The 17,351-nt window shown below is 40.7% G+C and overlaps 1 protein-coding gene across 2 annotated transcripts in view; it reads right to left on the minus strand.

Annotated features, from left to right (window-relative positions):
- Positions 1-17,223, minus strand: part of UPF2 (UPF2 regulator of nonsense mediated mRNA decay) — a gene marked incomplete at its 3' end in the record, with an annotated part of 69,807 nt that extends 52,584 nt beyond the window's left edge. Inside the window, exons 1-5 of one of the 2 annotated variants that reach the window (XM_080391689.1) lie at positions 16,863-17,220; positions 11,095-11,474; positions 7,173-7,952; positions 2,672-2,832; positions 1,474-1,671 (exon numbers count right to left, since the gene is read on the minus strand). In XM_080391689.1, coding sequence (XP_080247815.1) covers positions 1,474-1,671; positions 2,672-2,832; positions 7,173-7,952; positions 11,095-11,456 — 1,501 coding nt within the window. In that variant the 5' untranslated portion in view covers positions 11,457-11,474; positions 16,863-17,220. Of the gene's footprint in view, positions 1-1,473; positions 1,672-2,671; positions 2,833-7,172; positions 7,953-11,094; positions 11,475-16,862 lie in introns of both variants that reach the window. The other variant, XM_080391690.1, reaches the window with a different exon arrangement.
- Positions 17,224-17,351: the final 128 nt, after the last annotated feature.

Consider the following 17,351-nt stretch of genomic DNA (forward strand, 5'->3'; position numbering starts at 1 on the left):
AAAATGTGATTGCCAGGCCATCACATGAAAGTACAAGCAAACAAAACGTGCATACTGGGAAGGTCAGGTAAAAAAACATCCTCCAAAAGCCTAGTAACTGAGTATTCACAAACAGTATTCAAAAAGAGCCAGTTTCAAAGATACTAATTCTAATGCCTGCACTACATATTCTTCATAGCTCAACTGATAACAAAATGGACAAAGCAAGGTAAACAAAAGTGTTTTACACAAAGGGAAAAAAAAAAGCAAACAGCAGAACAGGAGGAAGCTACTAAAGAAATCATGTGCTATGTAGAAGGTCAAATAAAAATCATATTTTCCTTGAAAACAAATAATCTATGAATCTCTAGATGTCAAGAAAAATATTAGTGATTCCTTTCTGAATTTTCAACAACACCAGTCCAGCATACAGCATTTTTCCAAGAGACTGCTATCTACATATTTTGCTACTCTTTCAGGCCTCCTTCAAACCTCACCTGCAGCCTACACATCATAAAAAAAGTAATTTTCAAGGCAAATAACTTTATTAAAATACTTAAATTCTTCAAACAAAAATGTGACAACTTCTAAACAGTGCACACGTCATATGGAAACAGCAGATTCACAAAGCAGGCAACCTGTTTAGAATGACAGATGAGATTAATCTGGAATGGACCTTGGTGAGGTCTCCAGTTGAACCTTCTGCTCAGAGTGGCTGAGCACTCTATTCACATCAGATTTCTCTCATATTTTTTCCAGTTGTCTTGAAAAATCCTTTAAGACAGAGATTCCAGTCTCCCTGGGCAAGCTGATTATCCTCACAGGGAAAGTTCAGAATTTAGAAACCAGAAAGAAGGCCATGGGCTATAAAGTTGAAATTCCATTAATACTCAGCCCTGACCTACTGCACGTGTATTAGAAAACCACGTGGCCTGTGTCTTTGCTGGCATTTCCTCAATGCCAGAACACTGCTCTTATCCAAACATGCACCTTGTTACACTTTGAGCCAGCGATGGTGAATGTAATTTTTATCCTGTTATAACTGAAAGCCTACCAATGCCTGGCTGTGAACCTAGCGCTGCGTCAGAAATGAGGAACCACCCAGATCTTTAAATCTACTGGAATTTCGTACTGAGACAGTTAGCTACCGTTAACAGTTTAGTGGAAAAAAACCAAAACAAACACTAACCATTTTTCAAAGAAGGTAAACTTTCAGGTTTCCCACAGAAAAGTTAATGTTTACTCACACTGCTTAATCTCCAATTATTTTAAATTTAAAATCCCATTACTATTACAATGCATTTACTTTTTTTTTCTTCCTTAATACCATACCCAGATATAACCCTTATCCCACAGTTTCTTCCCTAAAAATTCATCCAAACTGGTGTACTCTTCTGATCACCACAAATTATTTCATGAGACTCATTACTTCCATCAAATTTGTATACCTGTTGGACAAGATATGTTAAAAAAATACTCATCTAAGCGTTCTACCTCTTGATTCATCTTTGCCAGATTCCTTGTTCTGGGAACATTTTTCATTATCTTTAAACAAAATTGCTGGCACAAAAGCCTTTAAGTCAATGAGATTCTCATAGAAGTTTCTAGCATCTTCATCTTCCCAGATACCCCCTTCCAGGTCATATTCTCCAGGCTTTCCTGGTGTGAAAATATCAATACCAGGTCCATGTTCTGCAAAAAGAGTGAAACCGTAAGTTATTTGCACACATTTCTGATTTCCTAATGGTAGGCCCCTTGAAAGATTAAAAACAATACTTTTAGAAACACATTAATGCATTTATTACTACTACTGTTTTCACTTAAATATTGCAATGTATAAAGTGCTTTTAATAACCCAATCTTAATACTAGATACATCAGTAAGTTATCTTAAAATTGTAAATTTGACAGTGATAGAAAACACAGACAGTATCAGCGTGAAAGTCAAATCAAGCAGCACATTATGTGGTAAATTAAAAGGAAATCTGTAACAGACTAACTCCATTAGCATAAAAAGTAATCGCTTTGAGTATGATAAACTGTACCCCATTATAGTTTAAGAACAGAAGTTTAAAAAGAATAATTTAAATTTAGAGGCATTCAATAAATACAACTTTAAGCTCAAAATCAAGAGATAAGACTAAAGGTACAGTCATCATTTCAACAACATCTCTAAATCTAAAAATTTGAGATTAAGGCACTGAATAGCTCTGCCAGCTTAATGCTGCATTTCTCCTCAGGGGGCCAGAGAGCCACCTAGTGACTCACCCGGTTTAACAATATGTTCCAGCTCATAATATCATGACCCAAAATACACTTCAAACCCATTGTTGAACAATTTTAGATTTCAAAACTCTAACACAAAGTTCTTTAAATATTAAAAAATGCATTATATTAAATGGAATGGATTAGGTTAAAAACATTTTTAGTTTTCTATTTATTCCTATGCTACTTGAAACAAATCTAAAGAGATAGTAAGTTACCATAACTACGTGGCATATACAACAGTTAAGGTTACATGAGGTTTAATTATATTGATTAAAAAGTGTATTATTCTGTTATATCCTTAAGGGGGAAAGCCTAAATAAAAAGAAATCAGTGGAAAGCAAACATCAGAAAGGGTTTGGTTAGCTTTCCCACCACATCCAAGTGAAATCCAGCATTCTGTTTACTTGCTTTAGAAGATGGCCTACCCTCAGGTGTTGGTTTCTCCTGGGGCAGGTCAGGCATATTTTCATCCAAAAGATCAGCTAGAGATTGAGAATTTGCCAACAGCTTCTGATATGACATTGCAAACTCCTCATATTGTTTGTGTCTGTCTTCACTCAGCTCTCCCTTGGAATGAAGAATGCGCCTATAAAAATCAAAGTAAGACCATTTCTTTCTTAAAATATATTTGAGCTATGCTGAACCACTACCAATTTCTCTGAGCAAAGCTAACCTTCCCTCTTCAAGGTATCTGTGAGAATTCTAGTTTAGATCACAATAGCAAAAGTTTGAGCAATTCTGGTTTTTTTCCAACCAACCATACAGAACTACTGATTTTGGTATCATTGCGGATAGTACAGTCAACAGAAGCTCTAACTTCAAAGTCCAAAGAGAAAGGCTAACTTATTTTTTTGCCATGATTATCCTGTTACAGTCTTGCACTATGAAAAGACTTCTGTAGTAAATTAAAACATTCAACTTACATGAAAGCTGGATAAAAGTTGCTTTGCATCTGTAACAATATATTTCCACATTGTTCAAACAATTAAGTGGGCAATCATTGCCAGGAGGCTCAAAAAAGTTGCATGTTAAAACAAGTCCATTAACTCTCTAACAAACCAAGTTATGTCAAGACCATCAGTCCAAATTAAGAGCAGTTACATTTATTTTTTCATTTGCTCTTTGTTTTCTTTTATGAAACTATCCATACTTAAATTAACATTTGTAAAATGGAAATCTGTTGTCAAAAGCAACTTGCATTTGAAGGAACGTAATCACTGCTTACAAGTACACAATAAAGCAGTTTCAGAATGATATGCAAAACAGTACAACTCAATGTTCTTTACCAAATTACAATTAAGACCATGTTGGATTTTAGACAAGACAAAAAAAATAATCAAGAACTTTCAGTAGTTTGAACCAAACATACAGAACAAAGTAGTCTCTGCTAGTACAAAGCTTGCCACAGAAGACTGATGAAAGACTGTCATTCTTGATTTTAAGTTAACTAAGAATAAGCTCATTGCTCATTAGCAATGTTCTAGTTTGTCCTCAGCTAGGGCTCCCGAGAAGTGCATTTTCCCCTCTGTGGCAGGATCTACTCTGCATGAACCATTCTTATATGGACAAGGCACAGTTAGTTCTTTACCAGTAAGGGACACACTCTGGACCAACGGAGCTGTCTGAGGGCCTACCACAGCAAAGATACAAACGGACTCAGATCAAATGTGGACGTTCAAAGGGAAGCTGACAGAATGAGCTTGCCTTAGCAAGTTTCCAATTTGTTTTACAGTAATTTGGATAATGGTAGTAATATCAGACTGACTAGCTGTGACCACTGACAACACACAATGAGATGAAAGAATCAGAAGATAAAAGTTTGAAAAAAGGTGCAATGTCATAATTCCTAAAGCAGGTTGTATCATTACATAATTAATAGGCTTTCATTAAGCAGTAAGTATACAATCATATTCTTGCCAAAATACCCTAACAATTTATGGCATGAAAATTCCAAAGCAGTCTAAGCAACATTGAGGGATATCAATCTTAGCTCTTCTCAGTTCCAGGTTAATTGTAAAATGAAGGTCATTTTGTACACAACACATTCACAGGGCGAGCAACAAAATCCTTAATATCTGCTCAGAACCAAAACTTGACATAAATATCTTGCTAGAGGGCAAGAAGCAGTAACACTAGCAGAAGTTCTATTTCTTGTCCCTTTTACAAAACCACACATATATAACATGTATTACCTGCTCCTGCAAATTAGAGCAAAAAAAAATAATAATTAAATAATCACTGAAAATTTCTCAAGTGCAGTAGTTCAGTTTGGATTCAGGAAACATGTTAAGTGCCAATTCATAGCCTTTCCATAGAGACAGCTATCCATTAGGTACCTATTTTAAGTTTACAATATACCAGCAGTCTCAAACACGAGCACAGAAGCTCCATGCTATTATTAAAAAAAGCAAAGTGCTGTAACAACAGTACAGTAGTTCCAGTTCTTAGTTTCAGTTCCCAGAAGACAAGTATTAACAAATTCAGGCAAGTTAAAACCTACTAAGTAAACTTCTAAAAGCACAATTAATTTTTGAATACAATTAAAAGTACAGCACACAGCACTTATCTTACTTTATGTCTCTTCAGAATTTCATGAAGTCTCACAGCGCAAGTTCAGCAGTTCTTAAAAACATCCTTAATTAAGATAAAAGAAGTTTCTTCTGTATCTAACTCTTGTTTTCGAAAACTCACGCTAGAATTTGGGAATCAAGTTGTTTCCTTCCAATGACCCAGCCTGCACAGATTTTCCTGTGCCCTTAGCTGGGTAACCAAACAACCTTCTACTTAAGGTAGTTTTCTTCGTTATGCACTTGCAGAAAACCTTGTGTCTAATAATGTTTTAATTTTACTTAAATGATTCAGCAGGTAACACAGTATTAAAGCACTGTTAAGGTTAGTATATTAATTTCCAACTAACTCAACCAATCTATACAGCTTGAGTTATGTCACACTCACTGTTGACACAGACAAATTCAAGAGGTATTTACCTGACAAACTATCGTAACCTAAACATATGACACTATTGATGTACAAGAAGGAACAGTCTGCTGCCTGTTCACCTCATTGGTTCTGGAATAACAGTGGGAATAAAAGCTGTTGCTCTCTACAAAGTGGATCAGGTTTCAAATATAGACTTTTTTCTGGTAAGATCATTGCTTTTCTAAAAACAAAAAAAACCCAAACAAACAGAAACAGAAAAAAAAACCACAAAACACAAAGCTACAACCTCCCTGCCCCCCCCCAAGAAAACCCAACCCAAAAGCAAGCAGCCAACCAACCACACAATCCCCTTTCCCAAAATCCAAAATTTAAGAAGATTTCTATAGTATTCACAGACTTCTTAGTACGAAAGTTTCTATTTTTGACTTCATGCCTTGCACCTCCATAGCATGCAAATGACAAGCACCTCTCTGTTACAGACATGCTGTAAGCAAATAAAATTAAGCTGGAAAGTTTTTTGATGTCTTGTTTCTTTAACAAAACTTATTCCCCAACTTTTATTAAGCAGTTAAAATACACACTTTACAGTTCAGGTAAATAATAAACTTATTCCAGTGATAAATGATAGTTCTTCATATTTCTTCCCCAAAACAAAGCTTTGCACCCAAGTTCATAGGTGTAATTCAGATAATAAGGTGCATAAAGAGGTCTCTAGTCTGATCTATTCAAAGCAGGCTCAATGATGAGAACAGACCAGGCTGCTCAGAGCTCTATCCAGTCATTTTTATTTAAAGCATATTTCCCTTTCCCGTATCACTTAGGTTCTTTCGTCTTCACAGTTTCTTAGCATTCTTCATATCTCTGGGATTTTTTTCACTTTATTTCCTATCATACAGTCTTTGTAACACTCACTCATTGAAATCCCAGAACCAATTGTCACTGTGAAAGTATAAAAGTTTATATTCATCAACTTTTAAAAAATAATAACTAATAACACACTTTAAAGTAATAAGGTACTTCTGCAAGTTAACAGTAGTTCAAAAGTCAGTTTATAGTCCTGTGAAATAAAACGCCTAGCTGACCAAGACCTGGTGGGACTGCAGCACAATACCACCAGCACAATGGATCCAAGTTGAAAGCCTTGGTTTACGAACATCAAAATTTAATGTATTCTAAGCATACATTTGGCTCTGGATGTTCAGCCTCCTAGTCGAAACCTGTGCCTACACACAATAACACATTCATTTCTCTCTGCCTGAAGTGCTTCCAAAAGGTTTTAAAATGACGGCGTTTTAAGACCAGCAGCTGGGTTTAGGCTGTCTCCAATAATGACAACTCAGGATGCTCTGAAGAAAAGCAAACAATTACTAAACAATGTGAACATGGTAGAAATTAAATTATTCAGATTCCAATGCTGTGTATATCCAGACCCTTCAATATTAGTACTTCATATAGACATTTAAGAGGATTTGAATCAAATTGTCTATACCCTCCTACATTTTAATATATAAAATTTGCCCACATTAAAGTGTAAGGGATACCTTGTTAATCTAACCTAATTTTTCCTCCATACTGATAGGCTAAAAGAAAAAAAGTAAACAAGCCAAAGCCATTGTGGCACATGCTCCATTAGGTACATGTGGGTCGAAAGGGAGAAATCAGATTGTGCCAAAGGGAAAAGGACAGTACCAGCTGGGAAGGCAGCATTACTCTCAAGCTGCTAAGGGAGCATCACCAAAGTAACAGATTTAAGAGAATTAAAGCAAAAGGTAAACCTCTGTTTTCTTTAGATATGCAGAGTCTGTTTTGGTTTTGCTTTTTAAATATTCAGAGAATATCTAAAACTTTTTTTTCATAAATTGCAGAATATACTTATCGTCTACACATCACCAACAGACTTTGTTTATAAATACTGCAAGAAATCTAGGCATTTCATAAATAAAACTATTTTTTCTCCATAAATAAAAAGCAACATTCAAGTGTCACCTGTTTTGTCTTTCAATATTTTGTAGCTCCCTGTGGTCCCTTTTCAGGTGTTTGGTCAAAGATGTAAAGTATTCCTTCAACAAATTCTGGAAAGGCTGTTGTTTCTCTGGGCTAATGATCTCACTAGGAGGAAAGCTCAGGTTAAACTTCTCTGCAACAGTTTTTACTTTCCTTGGTACCAAACCGGCAATGTCGTCTCCACAGTGCCGACAAAAGCTGATAACCACAGAAACATGAGTGTGGGATTCTCGATCAGCGTTAATAATATTTTTAAGCTGCTCATAGATTAAAGACAGACCTTCCTTGTCAGTGAAAATCCCAACTATTGTCAATTCTGCAATGAAACGCAAATCAGTTCTTAACTTGGTAATGTTGGGAGTCTTCTCTTCCTTCCTTGCTTCGAAATGTTTTTTCCAAGCCTGAAGTAATGAAGGAGCAAAATCAGCATAGCGCTGGTGAAAGAGAGAACACAAGTGCACAGCACAGTTCACATCTGATATTTTCAGTTTGGCTTCCACAATAGAAGCTACTGCTTCTGCAATGTATTTGCTTAAATTCAGGCTATTAAAGTCATGGGACAAGGAGTCCCTTTGTTGCTCTGTAATGGTTTTTAACTTCTTAACAAAAGCTGTGTTCTTCTTCAGACTAGAATCCAGTCTGCTGAAGAAGTTTTCCTCAGGGCGATTGTCTGGTGCATTCTGGTTTTTGCTGCGAAGCTCTTTTCTTGCCTGATGGCGCTCCCAAGCCTCCTGATGGAGCTGATGTGCTTCCTCTTTTTCCCTAAGAGAAATAAAAATTAGTCATTTTCTTACAGAACTTTACTTTAACCAGGTTAACAGTTCAAAGAAAAAAAAATCATAGTTGGAAACCCTCCAGTAGTTCTAACAAGTTAATCATAGAAAGCTGAAGCATCTGCTTCATAAACTCAGTTTAAACTTCTTGCTGCAAAAGGCAAGTACTACTTGTAACAAAATGAAATTTATCAAATGTTTCTATGCAGAACATATTAATCCCAACAGACTTCAAAAATATAAACCTAAAACTCCATTTACTCCCCAGGAAGAGATTACATTCTTACAGAAGAGGACAACCACCTTTCAATAGGTTACTGTATTACACAGTTAAGGGAAATCTTTTATTCCCAGACTACTGAAATTACACAGAAAATTTTAAATAGGTTAAATACATCTGTCCCAGCTAGAATTTGGCAATGACATTGCCTGAGTCTTAGGAAGTGACATATTTCAAACACAAGAACGTCTGAAATCTTGCCTTTATTGGTCTAAAGACGCCATCTTCAACACTGTAGTACCTTTTGATAACATGCTAAGAAACACTGTCTTGGTAGTATCACATTAAACCGCCAGCTTACATGCTATGTTTGCCATCCAGGTATCAACCACCTATGATTGATTAAAAGAGACTACAGCCATCCTTCACAGTACATTTGCTCCTGTTATGGTCTGTGGTCTGCTAGAGCCTGTTTTCCCAATTTTATGACACTAACACTCCTCTATCTTAACAGAAACTGCGCTTCTCCATTTCGCTCACTTTGACTAGGGTAGACTTAATTTTCTTCATAGAAGCTGGTATGGGGTCACGTTTGGGATTTTTGCTGGACACAGTGCTGGTAGCAGGTGTGTTTTCATTACCACTGAGCAGCACTGACATAGAGCCAAGGCCTTTTCTGCTTCTCACACGACCCCACCAGTGAGCAGGCTAGGGGTGCACAAGAAGTTGGGAGGGGACACAGGTGGGACAGCTGACCCCCCAACTGACCAAAGGGATATTGCAGACCATACAATGCCACGCTCAGCAGTATAAAGCTGGAGGAAGAAGCAGGGAGATATTTGGTGAGATGGTGTTTGTCTTCCCAAGTAACCATTACACATGACAGAGCCTGGCACTTGCTTGCCTTACTGTATATTAGTCTAGTCCTTATTAGTGGCTGATTTTTGCTTTCACTGCTTGTTGTAGTGCTGTATTGCTTATCATCTCACTCTCCTGTGCCTGTGAACATTATGGTAACAGCAATGGCAATGCACCTGGGCTGGCAGATGGCCAGGGCATCACTAGTGTTTTGGTGCTGCTGTACTGGACAGGCTGGAACTCCAGTGTGAACTCAAGTCAAAAGGACCATGACCTGTGGATGAGTCCACACAGGAGCAGGACACCCTGAAGCATCTGTGGTCGTGGGTAAGTCCACACCAGAGCACATGTATCTCAGAGCATGTGCAGCCATGGTTATATCGGTGCAGCCAGTACACCTCTGAAGGGACTGTGGCCCATGGAGAATGTCACACTGGAACAGGTGCACCTCAAAGCATCTGTGGATGTGGGTAAGTCTATGCTGCAGCAGGCATACCCTTGGAGAGACCGTGGCTCACAGGTAAGTCTCCACTTGGAGCAGGTACACCCACAAGGGACAGCAGTCTGTAGGTAAGACCACACCAGAGCATGGGCAAAGGAGTTCACTGCAACATTAAGCCCAACGGTCTTGTTCACATGGACCAGGGATGGAGACTGTAGCTTTAAATCATTGTAACCCAGGATTTGGGATGCATGTTATAGGAATTACTATAGCAGAAACTACTTGTTGCTAGCCAGGCTAGGAGCAAGGGGAGGAGTTTACTGCAACGTTAAATCGTACAAACTGGCCCAAATGAATCAGGGGTGGTGATTGTAATGGGAATACTTTTAAACTGTTTTCACCCATTATTTCAGTTGCATGTTACAAGAATGACTATACCAGAAACCACTCAAACTAGTGGAGGACAAGCCTTACAAGAAGCAGTGCAAGTGCAGCAGTGACCTGACCTGAGCTGGCTTCGGTGCCCAACACCTCTATGCAACACACCACCTCTCCTGTCCTGAGTGACCACCATAACAGATGGAACACAAAGTCATGGACAAAGTGGACTCAATGGACATTTTGTGGACTTTTGTAGACATTTTATAGGGGTCATATAAAGACTAAGGGAATGACATCTATGTATTACATCAAAGGACAGGAGAGGGGGTGGTGGTTAATGATGTTCTAATGGATAGTGTGACCTTAGCATGATGTAAATAGTATGGAATAAGGGCAGGAGAAGGTGCTGGTTTGGGCTGGGGTAGAGTTAATTTTCTTCATAGGAGCTGGCATGTGGTTGTGATTCACATTTGTGTTGGAAACCGTGCTGATAACACAGGGGTGTTTTCCTTATTGCTGGGCAGCGCTTACACAGTATCAAGGCCTTTTCTGCTCCTCATCCCACCCCACCAGCAAGTCGGCTGGGGGGCACAAGGACTTGGGAGGGGACACAGCCAGGACAGCTGGCCCCAACTGACCAAAGGGATATTCCATACCATATGACATCATGCTCAGCATATAAAGCTGAAGGAAGAATTAGAAAGGGGAAGACATTCGGAGTGATGGCGCTTGTCTTCCCCAGTAACCATCACATGTGGTGAAGCCCTGCTTTCCTGGAGATGGCTGAACACCTGTCTGCCCATGGGAAGTGGTGAATGAATTCCTTGCTTTGCTTACAGATGTGGCTTTTGCTGACTTTACCTCAGCCCGCAAGCTTTCTCACTTCTACTCTTCTGATTCTCCCCCCCATCGCACTGTGAAGGGAGTGAGCGAGCAGCTGTGAAGGGCTTAGTTGTCAGCTGGGGTTAAACCACAACATTTATTCAAGCATAATTGTGCATTACATGGTCATCACATGGAAAATACTATCAAAACCCCATATTAGAGACTAAAGTAACAGATGTTAGAGGTGAAAACCCAAAACTATGTAGGAGTTACAAAGCATACCCAGCTAGCCATGTAAAACACTACATAAGTAACTCAAACAGTTAACCTTTTATAATTCTGCCCACAATCCTGACAGCAGGACTACAGCATTTGGCACAATTAAGCCCTTAAAAGACAACTTACTTCAGTTGAGCAGCTGCTTCTTCTTGTTTCTTTTTCTCTTCCTCCTCTTGTTTCTTTCTCTCCTCCTCTTCAAGTTTCTTTTTTTCTTCTTCTTCTTTCTTCTTTTGCTCTTCTTCTGCCTTTACTTTATCCTCTTCTTTCTTCTTCCGCTCCTTGTCTTCCTTTTTTCTTTTATCTTCTTCCAGTTTTTTCTTTTTATCTTCTGGAACCTTTAAAGTCTCTCTCTTCATGCCAACTTTGACATCTTCTTTCGGCTTCTCCCTGGTGCTTACTGGTCGCCTTTCACTAAATTCTTTTTCTTTATTATTTAATGTAGATTCTTTTTCATCCATATTTGCTGGCTTTTTCCGCTCAGCTGGCATTGTGTTACCCAGGGAAGTCTGGAGAATCACAAGAAAATAAATACTTTTAGCTTGTTGATGTATTAGCCATTTCCACAGACCACCCATGCTCACTTAGTTCTTAACTAAGTAAGATAACTCACAAATGCCTCACCAGAATAAAATACAGCTTTAAAGCAAATTTTATTGAACTAAGGAATGGACCTAACAACAGGTAAAATCTAATGATTTTGTTATGGCATTATACTGCAAAATTGTCTTCAACAAGACTTGTGAAGTAAAAGCATTTGAAGTTTTGACAACCAGAGGAATACAAAACTTTTTAACAAACTGAAGCCCATCTGGAAAAAAATAATCCAAGACTGACAAAAGCAAAGTATTCCCAATTTTAAAATAAGTATTTGATTCATCAGCATGCACCTGCACCTCACTGACCTTTCCACACATCTCCTAAGCATACTCCCCCTTCCAGAACCTCTACTTAGGATCACAGGATAACCAGATAGATAGGACCTCAAGTGCGTCCATCTCCTGCTCAAAGCAGGGTCAGCTATGAGGTCAGAGAAGATCGCTCTAGGCTCCAGTCTTTAAAACTGCCAAGGATGCAGACTGCACAACCTCTCCAGCCAACTTGCTCCAATACCTGACTGTCCTCATTGTGCAAAGGCATCATCTTGCCCTCTCTTTCTCAGCTTGAGAAGATTTCCCCAGTCTTCTCAAGCACTCTTCCCCATAGCACAAGTACCAGCTGGAAGAACATGCTGTGCTAAGATGTACACACAAACCTCCCTGCCAGCAGAACAAATGGAAGTAACAGAAAAACAACAATTAGCAAGCATTATCAATGGCTCCGATTTGTATTTCTTTCTACTCAACCAATGCTATTCTGGAGGCTCATAGGAACTTCAGCATCTTTGGGGTTTCTAGCCCTCTAAGCTTTAGTTTCATTTGACTAAGGATACAAAAGATAACATATAGTGAACAAGGGTAGAATCACAGAATAGCTTGGATGGGAAGGAAACTGTGGAGGCCCCCTAGTTCAAGCCCTTGCTCAAAACAAGGTCAAATCAGATCAGGGACTTAGCTATCCAAGTTTTGAGTATCTCCAAGGACAAAGATGCTTCGGTCCCCTCTGGGCCCCTGTTCCAGTGCCTGGATAACCACACTGTGAAAAAGCTTTTCCTAATGCCATCCTGGAATTTGCTATGCCCCGTTTTATGTCTATTTCTTTTCATCTTATCCCTGTACAACTTTGAGAAGAACCACCCAGCTCCATCTTCTCTTTAACTCTCCCGTTAGGTTGTTGTAAGCAGTAGCGAGACTTTCCTCTCTCTTCTTACAGATTAAGAAACCCAGTTCTCTCAGACCCTCTTCAGAGACGTCCTTCAGCCCCTAATGACCTTGGTGGCCCTCCAGTGAACTTGCTCCAGCATGTCAATGCCGTTCTTGGAACTGAGAGTGCACAGCTGGATGTGGTGTCTAAATTTGTTTTGCTAAGCACTAAACAGAGGGAAAGACTCACCTTCCTCAACCAGCTGGGTAACTTGTTACTACAGTCTAGAATGCAGCTGGCCTTAATGCAAAGCATTCTGCTGACTCATGTCCAGGATCAGATAGGGCTGGACAGGACTGAAAGAGGCACCTAGAATCACCTAAGCCTTATTTACTTCAGATTAAATTAACTTCTCAAAACAAAAAGTAATTTTCACATATTTACGTGCTTCCATTTAAGCACATACATAGGCAGGACTGATGGGACACATTGCAAGTGATACCTCCTAAATAGTTTTTTATTAGTAACACCAGTTTGATTCCCTATTACCACCCCTACTTTTGCCTTTCTCACATTTTACTCAGACTGGACAATGAAAATATGCTAGATTCACATGGATAATGAGACACTTGCATTCCAATGTAGAGTGCTTCTAGTATTATTTTTAACTATTTTTGAAATATATTTATAAGTAAGACATCATGCTAAAGAAAACCTCTGTTTCTAACTAAGTATTCCACCTTCCCCCACCACCTCTCAATAAAATGACTTGTATACTATTCCATAAGGAACACTGTGCTACAGTTTTTTATATGCTTGTCCAGGTCCTCTCAAGAAAAAACTGTTTACAAAAGTCCACAGTATATTCAGAAATGGGCAATGACAACTTCCCAATGGAGAACCTATTTGGGGCTTGGCCTCTCTGGCAGCAAGCGGCAACAGCGCCAACGAAGAAATATTTGTTCTGACACCAACTTACAGAAGTGAGACCAATCAAATCAGCATTGCTTAAACAAGTACTAGCAAATGTGGCTCCCTAACACATGCCTACAACTAAAAGGTTTCACAGTTCAGCATAATCTGAACTCCTTAAATTTCACAAACACTGATCTACATCATCTTAAAACAGCATTATTACGCAATGAGTACTTAACCAAGAGGGGGAAATCAACAAAACCCAAACAACTAAGCATCGCCCCCAAACCCCTTCATATTAGAGGTCTAAACTAATTTTTGTGCCCTGTAGGGCAGTTAAGTGGGACCTGCTCCTCACACATTCATCTGAGGGATGCAAATCCTCTACAAGTCCTGTTTTGAATTCAACATAACTATTTATTAATCTTTTCTCACTACAAATGCACGTTGGAAATTCCATCACTTTGAGACAGCTAAAGCATCTCTCCCACCATTTTTAAGAAAAGCGTTTTGAAAGGGAAGCTTTTAGCATTTAAACATCACCATAATGTCCTACTACTAAGATTAGGTCCATTAGAACATTGCGTAAGACTCTCCAATAATTGTATCAAAATGTTTTTCACCAAGAAGCCTATTAAACAAAAAGAACAGAGTAACACATTCATTAAAAAGAAATTTAGATTCCAGAAGATAACAACTTGGGAGCCAAGTTTAAAAGGAAAACATTGGGAAAAAATGTTTTCTTGATTAAAGACATGCTGGAAAGGCAAGTCACAATTCCAATACTCTGGCTTTTATCTTTGTCCCCCACCTGTTGTCAGTAGGGCAATTCAATTAATTTGTAAAACAAAAAAACAAAACAAACCACAAAACAAGATATGCAGCTACACATGTAACTTTTAATGCAGTCGCTTACAAAAATCATCACAGTTCTCAAACCCTTATTAAATTTAGGAACTCAGATTTCTGTTTTAAAGACATATCTGACATTTGGCTTGTACAAAAGCAAAATAGTGAAGATAGGATAAAAAGAAAAGGGATGGAACATAATAGGATACATTGTCATCTTGGCCACAAGGCAGCATTATCCACTTTTCCCTACGAACACTGACTACCAAAATAATCCCAACAATCTATTTTACAATAGATTTCTGTCCTGTATCACGTATCTTACAATACTCCTTACTACCTGCTATGTACATAGCTGCTTATCTCACACTTCTGATCATACTGCCAGCTCATTTATGCCTAACAGCCACTGATGGCAGGAGGCAGACAGTGCGGCTGCTGCCTCCAAGCTACACACAGACTGATTCAGCGGTCAGCGCGAGTGCCAGCAACAGCACAGACAGAACAGAACTGTCCACTGAGCATATGCTATCACCCTTCCCTCAGCAAGAACGGTAATGTAGCCGTTGTTGCTTTTCCTCAGCTGCCTGCTCTCCCAAGACCTGTAGAATGTTTATACCTTCAAAATATCTACCTAATTTGACTGAAACTGGCTGAAAGGTTCAAAAGTTGCAGGAAGCAAAGAAAAATGGAAAGAGACAGGTAGCAGGCTAGCCTGGCTCTCATTTCCACAGGAAATAAGGCTGAAGATAAACACTTTGGTCCAGATTAAGAGAATGACAAGAAATCAGTAAGAAAAAGTTAACCATTAAGAGAATTTCTATTTAATACCTAATGTTTATGTGAATGTACTGATGAAAAGACACAATAATGACATGAACTTCATAAGCAGATAAATCAAAAGAACCGGTGCTCACAACTGAAAATCAGAAAGAACAGAGAAGACAGATACAAGACAAGCATCCATGTGCTTCTGGACTCTTGACAGTCCATTTCTGTAGTGACATTTAGAAGCTTTAATACTCTATCTTCTTCGTTTCATCACTTACAGATGCTATTTTTCAAGAGAAAACCATTTCCCTTAATTTTTCTATTATTTGACATACCTTAACTCACTCCTAATTAAGAATTTTTTTATTGTACCTGAATTTCTACTTAGTTTTTTTTCATGCTAATCCTGCTATTTGAAAAAGCAATGGGACTGAGCTCATGATACTGTAGGCTCAGAAACTTCAGAAATAAGTCTTGAAATATGCAGACAACATTTAAGAACAAGAATCTATGTACTTACTCTCAAGGAAACCAAAGATTCATATAAGGTATTCAGCATCACTAACTCATTCACCATTCAGAACATATGGATAAACAGCAACACCCTGGCCTGATACGCTTAAACCCTCTCAAATCCGTAAGAACAGCCTACTGTCACAGACTGCACTACCATGAACCAGAACCTCGATCCTTACAAACACTAGTTGGGAGGGGGAAGGAATACAGCTTTATTAAATAAAGCATACAGAGATTTTTTTCACACTCTTTTTTACTGCTGCTGGAAATTTATCACATAAACATTCCTTTATGCAGCTACTCTATCACAAAAGAGATAAAGGAGGTGAAAGAATGTAAGTAAGACATCCCAGTCCTGACCATGTGAAAAAACTTCAGAGAGGAACAAACTTTTCCACTGTTACAAATCACACCCCTCGAAAATTAAGTTTAAAGAATCGAAACGCAATTAAGGTCTCTCTTAAAGCGAGGAAAGGAAAATAAGAGAAATAGCATGGTGAATCAGAAGAAAGTAAACTTAACCACAACTTTTGAAAGGTGATAGACTGAGCAAGCCAGGCAATCACGGTGCTGAGAAGTCCCCCCTGTGCCCCGGCAGGGGAGGCAGGCCTGCCTGACCAGCCGGGCAGTTTTACTTTCGATTCCATACGTCCCGGAGAAAGTGTTTTGCTGTCACATCTGCAGGAACACGCTTTTCACTGGGAAGAGGCCTACAGACACGCCACTAAATACACGCTGAGCAGAAGACTCCTCAGCGAACAAGCCTCCCCCCTCGCTTCCTCCAGGACGCCCCTCACACGCCGACCTGCGCGCGCAGGCCCTCCCGCGAGCCAGGCAGCCCCCGGCTCTGCCTCCCCCGCCCGCCCCGCAAGCCCGAGAACGGCCGCCACCTGCCCCCCCCAGCCCTCCCTCCCCTTCACCTTCACGTCCCGCCCTGCCCCAGCACCCCTCAGCCCTGAGGAACCCTCGCCCCGCTCCGCCTCACGGCCCCCGCCCCCGACAGGCCCCCGCGCCCTCCCACCGCCTCCCGGGCCCTCTTCCCCACGCAACACGGCACGGCCCGGCACCGCCCTCCGAGCCGCCCGGCGCCCCCGCTCCGATACCTCCGCCCGGTGCGAACATGGGCCCGGCCTCCCACGGAGCGACGACTCCACCGCCCGCCACAGCCCCCTCCCGGCGCGCGAGGCCCCCTCGCTCTTCTCCCCTCACGACGCCCGCCTCGTTCCTTGCCGGGGCGCCCGCCGCGCTGCCTGACCGACAGCACCGCCCCGGCCGAGCCCGCCGCGCCCGCCCACGCCGCCCGGCCGCGACAGGAAAGGTAGCGCCGCCTAACCGCGCCGTGGTAGCGGCTGCAGCCGGCTCGGCCAGCGGCGCTTCCCGCCGGGCGGGATCAGGCGGTGCTGAGGGCAGTCCCGGGCGGGGTCCTGGCGGCGGGCGGCCCTGCTCGGGTTACCGGGAGGCGGCGGAGGCGGAAGTAACGGAGGGAGGGGGCGCCCGTACGGCGCCTGGGGGGTTGGCCCCGGGGTGGGGTGTCCGCGGGCCCCGGCGCACTGTTCGGCCTGTTGCTCCGCGTGTCGTCGCTGCGATGGCGT

Source organism: Falco punctatus (genome assembly GCF_963210335.1).
Source record: "Falco punctatus genome assembly, chromosome: 6".
Lineage (NCBI taxonomy): Eukaryota > Metazoa > Chordata > Aves > Falconiformes > Falconidae > Falco > Falco punctatus.